The following is a 17,762-nucleotide window of genomic DNA, read 5'->3' on the forward strand; positions in this document are numbered from 1 at the left end:
TCATGACAGCGGGATCAGACCTCCAATCTTCGATGGGGCAGACCAATCAGCTGCTTCGAATCCAGGAAGCCATTTCCTGAAGTACACACATACATATACACAAACAAACCCAAAACAACACAGAAACTGGGGAACGTAACACATGGTTAGCAGATGTTAATGTGAGTGTGGTGAAATGCTTGTGCTTCTAGTTCCAACAGTGCAGTAATATCTAACAAATAATCTAACAATTCCCAACAACTACCTAATACACAAAAATCTAACACGTAATCTAACAATTCCCCAACAACTACCTAATACACACAAATCTAAAGGGGTGAATGAGAATATGCACATATAAGTATATGGATGAGCGATGGCCGAGCGGCATAGGCAAGGTGCAGTAGATAGTATAAAATACAGTACATACATGTGATGTGAGTAATGTAAGATATGTAAACATTCTTAATGTGGCATTATTTAAAGTGACTAGTGATCCATTAATTAAAGTGTCCAGTGCTTGGGTCTCAATGTGGGCAGCAGTCTCTCTGAGTTAGTGATTGCGGTTTAGCAGCCTGATGGCCTTGAGATAGAAGCTGTTTCTCAATCTCTCGGTCCCAGCTTTGATGCACCTGGCACAGAAGGTTCTTTATTGCCACTCTCACAAAATTGGACAACCTGGTAGGTTAGTTTCATTACATGTGTTTCGGTGAACCACGCTCACACGATGCAAAGCTTAGCTTGAGAGCCTAAAACATCCTCCCTGAGTTGACTCCCTTAACAATTGCCACTGTCAGACTTACACCCATTTGGATCTTGGCAACAGTCTGAAAATACTTTAAATGGACCGTCTGACATTGTGCTCCTTTTAACGTGATTCGTTGGATTAAACGGGAAATACATTTAAAGCAAAATTCTAACATTTAAAGAGATGCATCTTTCTTGCCTCACAGCAGGCTCTTTGTACGATAAATATCACAAAACAGTAAAAGAGTAGGCCAGTAAAACAGTAGGCCTATTTTCAGTAGGCAATGGTCATGATTCACTCAATGATTTTCATTGTGATTTATGGCAGCAGAAGTTAGTTGTAATGGTTGTAAGATGTTTTTAAGGTCGTTTTGTCCCTGTGCATTGTATTGTCTCTTTTACTGCCTGGTATTTGAGAAGCCTGGAGTTGTTCCTCTGAAACCACACTGGCATATGGGCTAGCTAAATACAGATCAACACCTGTTGCTCAATGTACAAAAAGGCAAGGGGGCAAGATCAAATTGTGTTAACTGATTAAAATGGCAATTGCATTATCCCGTTTAGGAGGCTTTAATGTGAAATCAAGTACCAAACGAATAAGTGTCCTCTTTTGTGGAGTTTCATCCTGAGATGAAGATGCATTAAGATGCATCTTAATTGTTGGATGCCTTCCAAGAGACAACATATTTCTGCCGTGTCTGTGGATGGTTAGACTACAAATGGAGGGATAATTTGTTGGAGTCAATAGCCCTTGTCTCCTGGGGGACTTTGAGTCAGGGTTTGCTTAATGCAGAGGATTGGCCAGGTCCTGCGCTTCTTGCCATCGGACCGTCTTGACAGCCTTACCGTGGAGAGATAATTTGGAATTGCGATACAATAGCTCTTCAGAGACTGGAAGATGTCGTTGGCAGAGGGAAAGGCACAAAGTTCGATAGAGAAGTCAAAAAAGTGGAATCTATGGAAGCTGTTTCCTCACGTTTTTCTCATACTTTCACTCGTTGGATATGCAGCCTTGGGAGCGGTGCTATTCTGGTACATAGAGGGAGGGCGTGTGTACAAAACAGAAGGGGAATATCGTGAGTTTCTGGGTGAACTGGTGCGCACAATTCAGAATTATCCAGGTAAGGTGAAATACCAGAAAGCTAGATCTATGTTGATAACACCAGTATATATTTTGTTTTTGTAATACGTGTGAGTTGTAAAGTCTTTATTGATGGGGTGAAAATGTGGTGTAAATTTGTTTTGTTTTTTAACTGTAGGCTACTTTTATTCAAATAATAGCATTTTACTTGCAGTTAATTCGTCCAGCAATTCTACTCAAGAACAAGATTTGGTGAAAGAACTAGAGAAAGAAATCAACAGGGGGTTTAAGTCCATATGGCTTCAACGTCCAGAGCGATGGACATATGAAGCATCCTTGTTCTTCTGCTGTACTGTATTCACAACCGTGGGTAAGTCATCTAATGCACAAACATAAGTTACATTTCAAAAGACATGCAAAACAAACACAAAATATTCCCAATAAAGACAACACTTTAGGCCTATACTACAATACTGGTGTGCAGGTGTAGGATTTGAATTTGCTACTGCAGGAAATTATTATGTGGATAGTTACAATTAATGGACATTTTTGTAGGGGTTGATTAATTTTCATATGCGGATATCAAGTACAAAATTTAAAAGTACAAATTACAAACTTCAGAAGCCTTTTTAAAGCAACATTTTAAACAGTCCTGCATTGCAGCAGTTGCAACCCGTCTATAATTTTTTTGTGTGCCTGTTTTGCAAATTATTTTTTCATTATTTCGTGTCACATATCAGTTTGCAAACAATGTAAAAAGAATCAAAAACATTGAGTTAAACAACATAAAAACATAGTCTCTTTCTTGAGTAAGGCAGCTCCAAAATGGAGATGTTTCAGCCCAGCTCTTGTAGAAGAAATGTCTGCTGTCCTGAAAGTTGGGCAGATTAGTGAGGATAAAGTCCCTTCTGTGTGCCAACCACTGATCATGAAGTACTCCCGAGATCTTACACCTGAGTTTCATAATGAAGTAAGACACCTGAACACTGTATATGCTGCCACTTTCCCCCCTAACTTGTCCCCTGTTTGTTTCCTGAAAGCAATTTGTAAGATGCAGCTGCAAAGCATTTTTGGAGAAGTGTGCATAGCTTTATGTATATTTTGCAAACTGCCTGTGACTTGCTGGTGGCAAAAGAGCTTTCAGTAAGCTAAAACTGATAAGCTATTTGAGGTCCACTATGTCCCAGGACAGGCTTTGCAGTCTTGCCATGCTGTCCACTGAAAGTCAGTTAGCTAGAAAGCTGGACTTCAAAGACTTGATCAGTGACTTTGCTAGCAAGAAGGCTCGGCGCTGGGCTCTTGGTGAGTAAGACTGAGCAAGGGCCAGTGATAACTGTTAAATGGCATGGTTATGGATATTGGATCACTACACGCATGATGCCCACAGGCTGAGAACAAGACTGAGAAAAATATATATCTCAAAGTAATGGCTGGATTGTCATAAAATGTGTTGTACACAATCAAGACCCCAAGTGGAATAAACCTATTGATTTGGTGACCACTTGACCTTTCCTCTAGCGCCACCATCAGGCCTTTTCATTTCCATTTTGTTTTCCATTTCCCATATCCACTTTTACAGCTGCTTATTTTCTAGTTGGTATGTATGCTTAGTTCAAAAATCTGCTTCTGATTTTCTAATTATGTTTGTTATATCATTCTATAGATGATAATGTTAATTTATTTTAATTGAAGAGGTTCATGTATATTTACGTTATTTATTTTAAGTTATTCAATAATGTTAAGAGAATTTTCCCATTAAAATGACATTTAGACTGTAAAAGATGGCCTTTAGCACATTTCTTATAGAGGGTATCAGTCTTGCATCAAATAGTGAATTCCACTGTATGCAGAATGCTGCACACACACACAGTGTTATATTTTCACAGCTCACTGTCAGTAAATATCGTACAGTATATATTGGACTACAAGAGACTTGCAAGCCTGCAATGGTAGAGTTATTTAAAGCTTTGAATTGGTCGATTGGGTTCTGGAGGTGTGTGGTTACAACAATTGCGCAGGGTTGGTGTGGCCTGTGGTGGTGGGGCCCAATGTGATATCTTTTCATGGGGCCCAAAATCCTTGGCTGCGCCCTTGCTCTCTCTCCTTGGGCAATGGCCCACTCTCACAGGCGTGTTGCAATGGCACACACGCAGCACCACAGACATGCACTGAAGGGTCATTCCGATAATGGCTGATATATACTTTTTTAATATATCATTTGACAACTTGGAACAGCGCATCATGCCATTCAGGCTGGCACATTTTCAATCTGCACAATCTGCACAAGCCTACTGTCACTCACAGATTGACAGCCTCTAAGCAACAATGGCTTTCCTGTAAAAATAAATGAGCATGCTTGAAAGACATATACATGGATTTCGAACACCATATATGATGTGTTAGTACAATATCAATGTAAATCTTTTAAAAAGATTAACCTTAAGACAAATAGGACTGTCTCTCTCATCTCTTTGGTCACTGAGATTTCCACCACATTGGCTCATGTTGTTTGCCTGAGGCTTGATGTACTTTGGTCTTAGTGGCTATGTGCAGTGCTGTAGAAAATTGAGGACCTGCTCTCCATCCATCAGCAGTCAACCATGAAACAACATGTTTGGCCAACAGGGATTGAATCTGTGACATTTTGGTGATTTGTCTCTCTGTAATTCCTACCATAGCCAACTTGACTTCTACATTAGCTTTCTGATACATAGTTTGTCATTACATGGTAATACAGTATAATAAATGTTACACATTTGTGCACGTTAGATCATTTCATGGACAAAGTTATCAGTATTATTTATAGGGCGACTGATTTGTAAACATTTTCCAAAAAGTTTGGACTGTAATATGAATTTATATTCATTCAACTCATATCGCTTTTTCAAATGAATTGTTAAAAAAATGGTTGACATTGACTTGTATCTAGCACATACATAGACATTACCACATTCTAAATGACCCCCCTCCCTAACAATTATTTCCCAGAGGAAACAAACATTTCTATTGTGTTTAGCAAGGCCGGGATAAGCGACTTAAACAGTTGGTTTTTGGGGGGGACCAGTCAGGGTCTCAACTTACTGTTGAGAGTTAGAATAGTAGAATACACAAGGTGCAAGGTCGAAATTTGTTTGTGCATCAGCAGTTTTTCTCTTGTTATGTCAGTCACTGAGTCACTAAATTAGCCATGTCAGCTAACAATTTTTAGATTGGGTAAATTAGTCTAGCTAGCTATCTAATCTTGTAGTAATCATGGCCGAATACCGACCAGGCATGCAGGGCACGTGCCCAGGGGCCTTGACCTCCAAATGGCCCCTATTGATTTTGTTAGTCAAATAATTTACCGTAACTGTCAATGATAGATGTGATCATAGACACGACAACTACTACTATATTGAGGGAGTGTGAGGACAATGTAGTGTATGTCCAGTATTTAAAGTTATAAGATAAGATATTGGTTAGCCTTCTCTTTCAGCTCTCTTCTAGTGGAGATCACAGATCACTGACTTGGCTTCACCACCAGTCTTGACTTCACTCAAAAGCCATTGTAAGCTACAGCATAAGTGACTAGACGTGATTGTTAATGTGCCATCCCATCAACTGCAGATTTGACATTTTAATCATTTAGTAGACACTCTTATCCAGAGCGACTTACAGGAGCAATTAGGGTTAAGTGCTTTGCTCAAGGGCACCGACAGATTTTTCACCTAGTCGACTTGGAGATTCGAACTAGCAACCTTTCGGTTAGTGGACCAACGCTCTTAATCGATAGGCTACCTGCTGATGAATAATATGTCAATCTTGTTTAGCATTGTTCTGAATCTGGCAACTTTTAGTGTACACTGTACAGTTTGCAGGCAATAAAATATTCAACAGGATGATTGTCTAATGAGCCATTAATACATTGGGAAGTCTGTTAACATTAATAAATTAGAAAGTCTGTTAAGGTCTGATATATGATAGTTATTGTGGTCCATGGCTATTGTGGCTAATGGATAATAGCTTGGTTGGCAAACAGGAAGGCCACAAATTACTGAAAAAATACCCTCGAAGAGCAAGATGCATTTCCCATCACCAAATGAGATTAGTGGTCCTAAGACATACGTCTTTCCACTTTATTGACAAGTATTGTTTGCTAGGTTTTAGTCTCCAAGATCACCACAATATACAGTTGAAGTTGGAAGTTTACATACACTTAGGTTGGAGTCATTAAAACTCGTTTGTCAACCACTCCACAAATGTCTTGTTAACAAACTATAGTTTTGGCAAGTCGGTTAGGACATCTACTTTGTGCATGACACAAGTCATTTTTCCAACAATTGTTTACAGGCAGATTATTTCACTTATAATTCACTGTATCACAATTCCAGTGGGTCAGAAGTTTACATACACTAAGTTGACTGTGGCTTTAAACAGCTTGGAAAATTCCATCATGGCTTTAGAAGCTTCTGATAGGCTAATTGACATCATTTGAGTCAATCGGAGGTGTACCTGTGGATGTATTTCAAGGCAAACTTTCAAACTCAGTGCCTCTTTGCTTGACATCATGGGAAAAACTAAAGAAATAGCTCTGTCAGGAGGAATGTGCCAAAATTCACCCAACTTATTGTGGGAACCTTGTGGAAGGCTACCCAAAATGTTTGACTCAAGTTAAACAATTTAAAGGCAATGCTACCAAATACTAATTGAGTGTATGTAAACTTCTGAGCCACTGGGAATGTGATGAAAGAACTAAAAGCTGAAATAAATAATTCCCTCTACTATTATTCTGACATTTCACATTAACTGACCTAAGACAGGACATTTTTACTAGGATTAAATGTCTGGAATTGTGAAAAACTGAGTTTAAATGTATTTGGCTAAGGTGTATGTAAACTTCCGACTTCAATTGTATCCTCATGTCGCTACTAAAAAGCCACAACGGATCCCATCAACCATTTCCCATCTTTATCCCATAGTAGTCAAAATTGTCAATTATTGAGCTTGTATGAGATTGTTATTGTGCATGTGTCGATGAGGCAATGATGTGTGTCTATAGTGAGAGATTTCACTGTTATTAATTTAGTGCTACATCATGTCACCATCATCTCCAGGGACACTCTCAAGTGAGAGAAAATGCATGGTAATCCATGCATGCCTTCCATTCTATGTTATGGGAGTAACGCTAATAAGCATCACCCCCCTCAGTGACAGTACATATCTTTTAATAAGTCAGAGATACATTTTCTTGTCTCTCATAAAAGTCAGCCAACAGCTGCTTTTGAACAGTACTTTAAAAGGGGCAATCTGTGATTGCTACATCAAATGTTTACTTTTCATTTAATAGAATATATTAACGGAGTTCACAGGATGACAGAAAGGACCACATATCAGTTGGATATTAAAGCAAGCATTTTATCAAAGCAAACATCTTCCTTGATGTTCAATCATGAGTCTCAATACACAATCTGGAGTGAATCTGACATATGGTTCATGAGGATAATTTTGAGCATTAGCATTACATATGCAAAGAATGAGTTGTTAATATTTTCCTTGTGTTTTGAGATATAAATTCCATGACAGCGATGACACATTGCAAGTTGACAGGCCACTGTGGAGTGGATTTACAGTGGCTTAAAATTACATGTAAAATCTGATTTTGGATTTGTCAATTACTCTCAGCCATCTTTTGACCAATCCCTTAGCTTTTCTTAAACTAAGTTATAGCTGCCATATGACCAAATTCACGTTGAAATCTATGTTATAGATCTGCCATTCTCATTGAACTCAAGTCTAATAAGCGGTAGATCTGTTCTATGTGCACTATTTCTATGCTTCCCATTCTTAAGTTTTGTTTCTGCGTCTTTCACATGTGTTTTTGTACACCAGCTTCACATAGCTGAACATACAATATTTTTTGTTGTGAAAAATATATTTCACAGCAGTTTAGATCGTACAATGATTCTCTACACTATATTTGCTTGTTTTGTCACATTAACTGAAATTAGGCAAACAATTACAATTTTAGCAACCAGGAAATGGAGGAACAATTTCTGCATAGTGCATCTTTAAGATATGAACCACGGATCTAGATTCCACATTTGGTGTAATTTGGTCCTATGGTTCATGAGAAGCATATTTTAGCACTGGTATAGTGTGGCCATCTTTGAATGCATCAACGTTATTTTCTCCATCTCTTTAGGGACCATTGTGATGAGCCCAAAAACAACATTTGTAGTGAATCTGACTTTGAGTACATGACAAAAAAATGTTATGATTATTTTAAGCATTAGCATCACATAGTCAAATAAGTGAATTGTTAATAGTTTCCTTATTTTTTAAGATATCAGTGCAAAAACATGGTTCATTATGGTAATTATTTGATGACCCTAAAAGGTTTCAAGTTGATAGTCCGTTGTGAAGTGGATTTTTCAAAGGATTTAAATGGACATGAAAAATCAGATTTCCTGATTTACCAATAACTCAGCCATTTCATAACTAATCCCTTTACTTTCCTTGAACTATGTTAAGAGATATGTCAAATGTGGCGTCCAATATGATGATTTAAGTGAGACTGCTCATAACGGCAGTGCCATCTTTTTGAACAAGTTACTGATGGCCTCTAGTTTCTGTGTGCCAAATTAGAAAAAAGTTACTAATCAATGCTTGAGTTATTTGACCATGTCAAGGGGAAAAAAAACATCTAAGAATAACAACAGGCTGTGAACCCCTAATAAATGCCTATTGAGCTTACTTCAACTGTCGTACCCCCCAGAACCAAAAATATAAGCTTGTATTATTACATTTCTTGTAAATAATGTAATTGTAAACAAACACTGTATAGCCTCAAAGCATGGTTAAAACTATATTTGTATATCATGGATGGCCAGTCATCGCTTCCATAGATATGTCTGTGAATTTGAGAGTGGTTCCATTTCTTCAGCCTTATCCCTCAGCTTTTTACCAAAACAGTGGCGGTGTTTCCACTTGGTTATTGTTTGACTGCAGATTCCCCCATTTAACCACTAATAGTAATTTTTCAGCATAATGTTGCACTGACTGTAATTGAAAGAACTGAATAATAAGGCAATAATAATAATAATAGCAATACCTGCGCAATGAGCATATGTCCCTGAATGCCCCGAGAGAAGAATCAGCAAAGGCAGCTTATAGATATGACCAACAGATGGCAGCAATACAGTGGCTTGCGAAAGTATTCACCCTCTTGGCATTTTTCCTATTTTGTTGCCTTACAACCTGGAATTAAAATTGATTTTGGGGGGGGAGTGCATCATTTAATTTACACAACATGCCTACCACTTTGAAGATGCAAAATATTTTTTGGGGTGAAGCAAACAAGAAATAAGACAAAAAAAGAACTTGAGCGTGCATAATTATTCAACCCCCCCAAAGTCAATACTTTGTAGAGCCAACTTTTGCAGCAATTACAGCTGCAAGTCTCTTGGGGGATGTCTCTACAAGCTTGGCACATCTAGCCACTGGGATTTTTGCCCATTCTTCAAGGCAAAACTGCTCCAGCTCCTTCAAGTTGGATGGCTTCCGCTGGTGTACAGCAATCTTTAAGTCATACCACAGATTCTCAATTGGATTAAGGTCTGGGCTTTGACTAGGTCATTTCAAGACATTTAAATGTTTCCCCTTAAACCACTTGAGTGTTGCTTTAGCAGTATGCTTATGGTCATTGTCCGGCTGGAAGGTGAACCTCTGTCCCAGTCTCAAATCTCTGGAAGACTGAAACAGGTTTCCCTCAAGGATTTCCCTGTATTTAGCGCCATCCATCATTCCTTAAATTTTGACCAGTTTCCCAGTCCCTGCCAATGAAAAACATCCCCACAGCATGATGCTGCCACCACCGTTCTTCACTGTAGGGATGTTGTTCTCGGGGTGATGAGAGGTGTTGGGTTTGCACCAGACATAGCGTTTTCCTTGATGGCCAAAAAGCTACATTTTAGTCTCATCTGACCAGAGTACCTTCTTCCATATGTTTGGGGAGTCTCCCACATGGCTTTTGGCAAAAACCAAACATGTTTGCTTATTTTTTTCTGGCCACTCTTCCGTAAAGCCCAGCTCTGTGGAGTGTACGGCTTAAAGTGGTCCTATGGACAGATACTCCAATCTCCGCTGTGGAGCTTTGCAGCTCCTTCAGGGTTATCTTTGGTCTCTTTGTTGCCTCTCTGATTAATGCCCTCCTTGCCTGGTCCGTGAGTTTTGGTGGGCGGCCCTCTCTTGGCAGGTTTGTTGTGTTGCCATATTCTTTCCATTTTTAATAATGGATTTAATGGTGCTCCGTGGGATGTTCAAAGTTTCTGATATTTTTTTTATAAGCCAACCATGATCTGTACTTCTCCACAACTTTGTCGCTGACCTGTTTGGAGAGCTCCTTGGTCTTCATAGTGTCGCTTGCTTGGTGGTGCCCCTTGCTTAGTGGAGCTGCAGACACTGGGGCCTTTCAAAACAAGTGTATATATACTGAGATCATGTGACAGATCATGTGACACTTAGATTGCACACAGGTGGACTTTATTTAACTAGTTATGTGACTTCTGACTGTAATTGGTTGCACCAGATCTTATTTAGAGGCTTCATAGCAAAAGGGGTGAATACATACGCACGCACCACTTTTCATTTTTTTTATTTTAACTTTTCTTTTAAACAAGTTATTTTTTTCAATTCACTTCACCAATTTGACCTATTTTGTGCATGTCCATTACATGAAATCCAAATAAAAATCTATTTAAATTATAAGTTGTAATGCAACAAAATAGGAAAACGCCAATACTTTTGCAAGGCACTGTAGATCACAAACCATCGTTTAAAAAATGTATTATTTCAACCTTCTACACATCTTTGTTGTATGTTGGTAGTGTACATATAATTTTTACAATATAATTTGAAGTTAGACACAAAATTGTTGTTGTCACAAAATATTATATTTGGATATGAGGGAGAAATAATGAATACCTTGCTGCTCGTCTTGTCTCAGGTTATGGAGAGATCTATCCGGTGACCCTGAATGGTAAGGTGGTCTGTATCCTGTATGCCATGGTGGGTATCCCCCTCATGCTCCTGGTCATCACAGATGTGGGAGACCTCATGGCCATGCTCCTGTCCAGGGCCTACATCCACCTGCACACTCTCTTCTGCAGATTGCGTCAATTTGGCCGCTGGTTCCCCTCCCATCACACAGAGAAGCCAGGGGACGGGGGCCAGGGGGGCCTCCAGGACGGAACCTACACATTCAGCCACAAGGTGGTGGTCCGGGAGCCCATCGACATCCGACAGGTCCTTCACAGCCAGCAGTCTGTGAAGCGCAAGTCCAACCAGTTGCTGAACAACACAAAGATCTTTGACTGCATCATTGCACGGGAGAACTTCAACAGGCAGGGCCCACTGGTGAGGAGCCTTTCTTGCCATGAGCTGGACAGCATGCCTCCCTTGCCCAAGGACTTTGCCATCTGGGACTTCACAGGCATCGGGGAGAGTATGGACAAGCTAAACGTCCCGCTGCTCCTCATCCTGGTGGTGGTGTTTGCCTACATCCTGTTTGGAGGCCTCATCCTGCCCCTGTGGGAGACAGAGTTCGACACCTTTGACGCCTACTACTTTTGCTTCATCACCCTCACCACCATTGGCTTCGGTGACATCGTGCCCAACCACCCCAAGTACTTCATGCTCACCTTCATCTTCATCATCACGGGCATGGCCATCATGTCCATGGCCTTCAAGCTTGGCCAGTCACGCATCGTCAGCTGTTACCGCCAGTGCATGCTCTTTATCAGCGGGGGGAAGGTGGAGAGGTATGACGAGTTGGGGAGCGACTGAATCGAAGAGTTTTGGCCCCCATCAGGCAGCTCAAGAGTTCTAGGGATATAAGGCCCTGCACTGTGGGTCCAAAAAGCACTAAGAGTGGAGTTGAAGTTCTGTACGACTGACTTGGGAACAGTGTCTAGCTCAGGGCAGTGCAAAGATAACCCTTAAGTTGACCCCTCATCATTAGCATGAGCAAATGAAAAGGTGCATGTGGCCAAAGCTTAAAGACATCCTCCAGTGATTTTTAAAATGTTCCTGTTGAAAAGTGATATCCCAAGTATAAATACAGTAAGTACACACACTCAAGGGTAAAACCAAAAAGTTTTGCGAAAAATAGTGTTTTTTAGACACAATTACAAACTTCAAGGAATAGGGCATTCAAGGAGTTGGTCTGATGGGAAGTCGTGATGTCATCACCCTCCCTGCTTGCCTGAGGAACAATAGAGGAACAAAGGAGAACAAAAGTGGAAAGGCTCACCTCACCACTTGTGATATGTCATGACTCACCTCGACCACCTATTGAGATGTTCCTTTTGTTAAGTAAATCTGGTATTAAATGAGGTGAAAATGAGACTGGAGTGCCACTTTAAGCAAAATTGTGTGATGTTATCTGTGTGAGATTCATCTTACATGTCTGTTGCCTGAATATACACTGGGTGTACAGACGTGGCCAAATGTTTTGAGAATGACACAAATATACATTTTCACAAAGTCTGCTGCCTCAGTTTGTATGATGGCAATTTGCATATACTCCGGAATGTTATGAAGAGTGATCAGATTAATTGCAAAGTCCCTCTTTGCCATGCAAATGAACTGAATCCCCCAAAAACATTTCCACTGCATTTCAGCCATGCCACAAAAGGACCAGCTGACATCATGTCAGTAATTCTCTTGTTAACACAGGTGTGAGTGTTGACGAGGACAACGCTGGAGATCACTCTGTCATGCTGATTGAGTTCGAATAACAGACTGGAAGCTTCAAAAGGAGGGTGATGCTTGGAATCATTGTTCTTCCTTTGTCAGCCATGGTTACCTGCAAGGAAACACGTGTCGTCATTATTGCTTTGCACAAAAAGGGCTTCACACGCAAGGATATTGCTGCCAGTAAGATTGTCCCTAAATCAACCATTTATCGGATCGCCAAGAACTTCAAGGAGAGCGGTTCAATTGTTGTGAAGAAGGCTTCAGGGCGCCCAAGAAAATCTAGCAAGCGCTAGGACCATCTACTAAAGTTGATTCAGCTGTGGGATTGGGGCATCACCAGTACAGAGCTTGCTCAGGAATGGCAGCAGGCAGGTGTGAGTGCATCTGCACGCACAGTGAGGTGAAGACTTTTGGAGGATGGGCTGATGTCATGAAGGGCAGCAAAGAAGCCACTTCTCTCCAGGAAAAACATCAGGGACAGACTGATATTCTGCAAAAGGTACAGGGATTGGACTGCTGAGGACTGGGGTAAAGTCATTTTCTCTGACGAATCCCTTTTCCAATTGTTTGGGCCATCCGGAAAAAAAGCTTGTCCGGAGAAGACAAGGTGAGCGCTACCATCAGTCCTGTGTCATGCCAACAGTAAAGCATCCTGAGACCATTCATGTGTGAGGTTGCTTCTCAGCCAAGGGAGTGGGCTCACTCACAATTTTGCCTAAGAACACAGCCATGAATAAAGAATGGTACCAACACATCCTCCGAGAGCAACTCCTCCCAACCATCCAGGAACAGTTTGGTGACGAACAATGCCTTTTCCAGCATGATGGAGCACCTTGCCATAAGGCAAAAGTGATAACTAAGTGGCTTAGGGAACAAAACATCGATATTTGGGGTCCATGGCCAGGAAACTCCCCAGACCTTAATCCCATTGAGAACTTGTGGTCACTCCTCAAGAGGCGGGTGGACAAACAAAAACCCACAAATTCTGACAAACTCCAAGTGTTGATTATGCAAGAATGGGCTGCCATCAGCCAGGATGTGGCCCAGAAGTTAATTGACATCATGCCAGGGTGGATTGCAGAGGTCTTGAAAAAGAAGGGTCAACACTGCAAATATTGACTCTTTGCATCAACTTCATGTAATTGTCAATAAAAGCCTTTGACACTTATGAAATGCTTGTAATTATACTTCACTATTCCATAATAACATCTGACAAAAATATCTAAAGACACTGAAGCAGCAAACTTTGTGAAAATTAATATTTGTGTCATTCTCAAAACTTTTGGCCACGACTGTTCAAAACATTAGGAATGCCTTGCTAATATTGAGTTGCACCCACTTTTGCCCTCAGAACAGCCACAATTCGTTGGGACATGGACTCTACAAGGTGTCAAAAGCATTCCACAGGGATGCTGGCCCATGTTGACTCCAGTGCTTCTCACAGTTGTGTCAAGTTGGCTGGATGTCCTTTGGGTGGTGGACCATTCTTGATACACACGGGAAACTGTTGAGTGTAAAAAATCCAGGTGGGTTGCAGTTCTTGACACACTCAAACCGGCGTGCCTGGCACCTACTACCACTTAAATATATTGTCTTGCCCATTCACCGTCTGAATGTCACACATACATAATCCATGTCTCAATTGTCTCTAGGCGTAAAAATCAATCTTTAACATGCCTGCTCCCCTTCATCTACACTGATTGAAGGTCCAAACATACCAAAAGTCGTGAAGTAGGCACGACAACGCCTTTCCCCCTCAGGAGACTGAAAAGATTTGGCATGGGTTCCCAGATCCTCAAAAAGTTATACAGCTGCACCATTGAGAGCATCCTGACCGGTTGCATCACCGCCTGGTATGGCAACTGCTTGGCATCCAACCGTAAGGCGCTACAGAGGGTAGTGTGTACGGCCCAGTACATCACTGGGGCCAAGCTTCCTGCCATCCAGGACCTATATACTAGGCGGTGTCAGAGGAAGGACCAAAAATTGTCTAAGACTCCAGTCACCCAAATCATAGACTGTTCTGTCTGCTACAGCATGGCAAGCAGTAACCCCCCCAACAATTAAGGTGCCACCAACCTCCTGTGATGGATATATTTATCCAAAGAGTTACTTATATTATCAATGGAATGCATGTTGTCTTCAGTTCAACCTGTTGTTCCACTACTCTATCTTTGATTTAGGATAGGGACATCCCAGACTTGACTGAAGCTGCAATGACATGCTTTGGTGAGTCTTTGATGAAGTTGTGAAATAAGTGCACAATAAAGCTTGTATCTGCATTTCTCAGTGCCTTCTCTATAGGGAATAATGTGGTAGCAGTTTACAGTGGGGGGAAAAAACTATTTGATCCCCTGCTAATTTTGTACGTTTGCCCACTTACAAAGAAATGATCAGTCTATAATTTTAATGGTAGGTTTATTTGAACAGTGAGAGACAGAATAACAACAACAAAATCCAGAAAAGCACATGTCAAAAATGTTATAAAATTATTTGCATTTTAATGAGGGAAATAAGTATTTGACCCCTCTGCAAAACATGACTTAATACTTGGTGGCAAAACCCTTGTTGGCAATCACAGAGGTCAGACTTTTCTTGTACTGTAATTTCCGGACTATAAGCCGCAACTTTTTTCCCACGCTTTGAACCTCGCGGCTTAAACAATGACGCGGCTAATATATGGATTTTTCCCGCTTTCAATTTAAAAAAATAAAATAAACACATTCTGTGACGTGCTCAGTTTTTTGGCGGCATGAAGTTTTCATTAGACCAATGAAATTGCCGAACGGGTTAAGGTCAAACAACTTTTTTGTTTACTGTTTAGATTAAATCGAGCGCTCTCAAACTTCCCATCATTCTGATTACGGTAGTCATTTTGTCACCCTCATCATGGCAAAGACATGGAGAAATGCATATGAGGCAGCTTTCAAGTTGAAGGTGATTGATCTGGCTGTTGGAAAAGGAAATAGAGCTGCTGCACGGGAGCTTGGTCTTAATGAGTTGATGATAAGACTTTGGAAACAACAGCGTGAGGAATTGACTCTAAAGCTTGACAACTAAAGCTTACTGCTAATTTTTTATTTTTTGTTACAAGCCGTGTTTCGTTAAAGCTTATTTATTTTTGTTACAAGCCGTGTTTCGTTAAAGCCTATTTATTTTTGTTACAAGCCGTGTTTCATTAAAGCCTGTGTAAAGTTAATTTGTTTCAATGTACCGGTAGGCACCTGCGGCTTATAGACATGTGCGGCTTATTTATGTTCAAAATAAAAAATTTAAAAAAATTCAGTGGGTGCGGCTTATATTCAGGTGCACTCAATAGTCCGGAAATTACGGTAGTTGGCCACCAGGTTTGCACACATCTCAGGAGGGATTTTGTCCCACTCCTCTTTGCAGATCTTCTCCAAGTCATTAAGGTTTCGAGGCTGACGTTTGGCAACTCGAACCTTCAGCTCCCTCCACAGATTTTCTATGGGATTAAGGTCTGTCCATCGTCCCTTTGATGCGGTGAAGTTGTCCTGTCCCCTTAGCAGAAAAACACCCCCAAAGCATAAATGTTTCCACCTCCATGTTTGACGGTGGAGATGGTGTTCTTGGGGTCATAGGCAGCATTCCTCCTCCTCCAAACACGGCGAGTTTAGTTGATGCCAAAGAGCTCCATTTTGGTCTCATTTGACCACAACACTTTCACCAGTTGTCCTCTGAATCATTCAGATGTTCATTGGCAAACTTCAGACGGGCATGTATATGTATTCTTGAGAAGGGGGACCTTGCGGGCGCTGCAGGATTTCAGTCCTTCGCGGCGTAGTGTGTTACCAATTGTTTTCTTGGTGACTATGGTCCCAGCTGCCTTGAAATCATTGACAAGATCCTCCCGTGTAGTTCTGGGCCGATTCCTCACCATTCTCATGATCATTGTAACCCCACGAGGTGAGATCTTGCATGGAGCCCCAGGCCGAGGGATATTGACAGTTCTTTTGTGTTTCTTCCATTTGCGAATAATCTCACCAAATGTTATCACCTTCTCACCAAGCTGCTTGGCGATGGTCTTGTAGCCCATTCCAGCCTTGTGTAGGTCTACAATCTTGTCCCTGACATCCTTGGAGAGCTCTTTGGTCTTGGCCATGGTGGAGAGTTTGGAATTTGATTGATTGATTGCTTCTGTGGACAGGTGTCTTTTTTACAGGTAACAAGCTGCGGTTAGGAGCACTCCCTTTAAGAGTGTGCTCCTAATCTCAGCTCGTTACCTGTATAAAAGACACCTGGGAGCCAGAAATCTTTCTGATTGAGAGGGGGTCAAATACTTATTTCCCTCATTAAAATGCAAATCATTTTATAACATTTTTGACATGCGTTTTTCTGGATTTGTTTGTTGTTATTCTGTCTCTCACTGTTCAAATTAACCTACCATTAAAATTATAGGCTGATCCTTTCTTTATCAGTGGGCAAACGTACAAAATCAGCAGGGGATCAAATACTTTTTTCCCTCACTGTATATATAAAAAACATATGGTCGTTGTATTTACCTTGTATTTATTATCAATGTATTTTTTCTGGTATTTACTTAATTTAACACAATTAGGTTAGTAACTATAGTACCTGGTACCAAATGGTTATTATTGTGTAATTATCATTTATCATGTATAAATTCTTGGTAAAGTAAAATTAAATACTACCAATCAAAAATGTTTAACTTGCCTTCTGTGTTCATTGAGCTAGTATTTGACTGTGTGTATTGTATGTGCCAGCAGTAACTACTAACATGTATACGGTAGTTTACTTAAATTGTTTGTTCAAAATTGTAATGGAGAAGAGAGAACAGCATATTTCAGAGAATATGTTATCTTAATCACCCTGCATGTATAAGCTCATGCTGTCTCCAGCCAACTGTATATCCTGCTTTTACGCCACCATTAAAACACGTTCAACTCAATGTGTGGTGTCTACATTTTTCATGAAGGAAACAACGTGAGACATCGTGACACATCAAAACTTGTTTAAATCAGACTCAAACAGCAAATTCCGAACAGCAAAATATGATATGCTTATATCCTTTTAGTATGGCAGCAAATTCTCAGAGAGCAGAGAGAAAAAAGACAGGTTGAAAGTGATGTCTGACAGCTCAACCTGAAGAACAATGTTGTAAAGTGGGGGGTGTTGTCAATGGCCAATCACAGGAGACCACAACCAACATACCGTACCAGCATCTCATAAAACCCCAGTA

The 17,762-nt window shown here is 40.6% G+C and overlaps 1 protein-coding gene across 1 annotated transcript; it reads left to right on the forward strand.

Moving 5' to 3' along the window:
* The first annotated feature begins 1,624 nt into the window (after window positions 1–1,624).
* LOC106608681 (potassium channel subfamily K member 18) lies at window positions 1,625–12,180 on the forward strand. The gene is made up of 4 exons (XM_045695900.1): window positions 1,625–1,652; window positions 1,737–1,847; window positions 2,049–2,177; window positions 10,791–12,180. Exons 1-4 carry the CDS (start codon window positions 1,625–1,627, stop codon window positions 11,627–11,629), a joined length of 1,107 nt encoding a protein of 368 aa, XP_045551856.1. The 3' UTR covers window positions 11,630–12,180.
* The last annotated feature ends 5,582 nt before the right edge of the window (window positions 12,181–17,762 follow it).

Source organism: Salmo salar, chromosome ssa01 (assembly GCF_905237065.1).
Source record: "Salmo salar chromosome ssa01, Ssal_v3.1, whole genome shotgun sequence".
In the NCBI taxonomy this organism is placed as follows: domain Eukaryota; kingdom Metazoa; phylum Chordata; class Actinopteri; order Salmoniformes; family Salmonidae; genus Salmo; species Salmo salar.

Coding starts and splice junctions, on each gene's coding strand:
- LOC106608681 (XM_045695900.1), top strand. CDS start 1,625: ATGTCGTTGGCAGAGGGAAAGGCACAAA. Junction 1,653..1,736: donor GGCAGAGGGAAAGGCACAAA/GTTCGATAGAGA, acceptor TTGGATATGCAG/CCTTGGGAGCGGTGCTATTC. Junction 1,848..2,048: donor CACAATTCAGAATTATCCAG/GTAAGGTGAAAT, acceptor ATTCTACTCAAG/AACAAGATTTGGTGAAAGAA.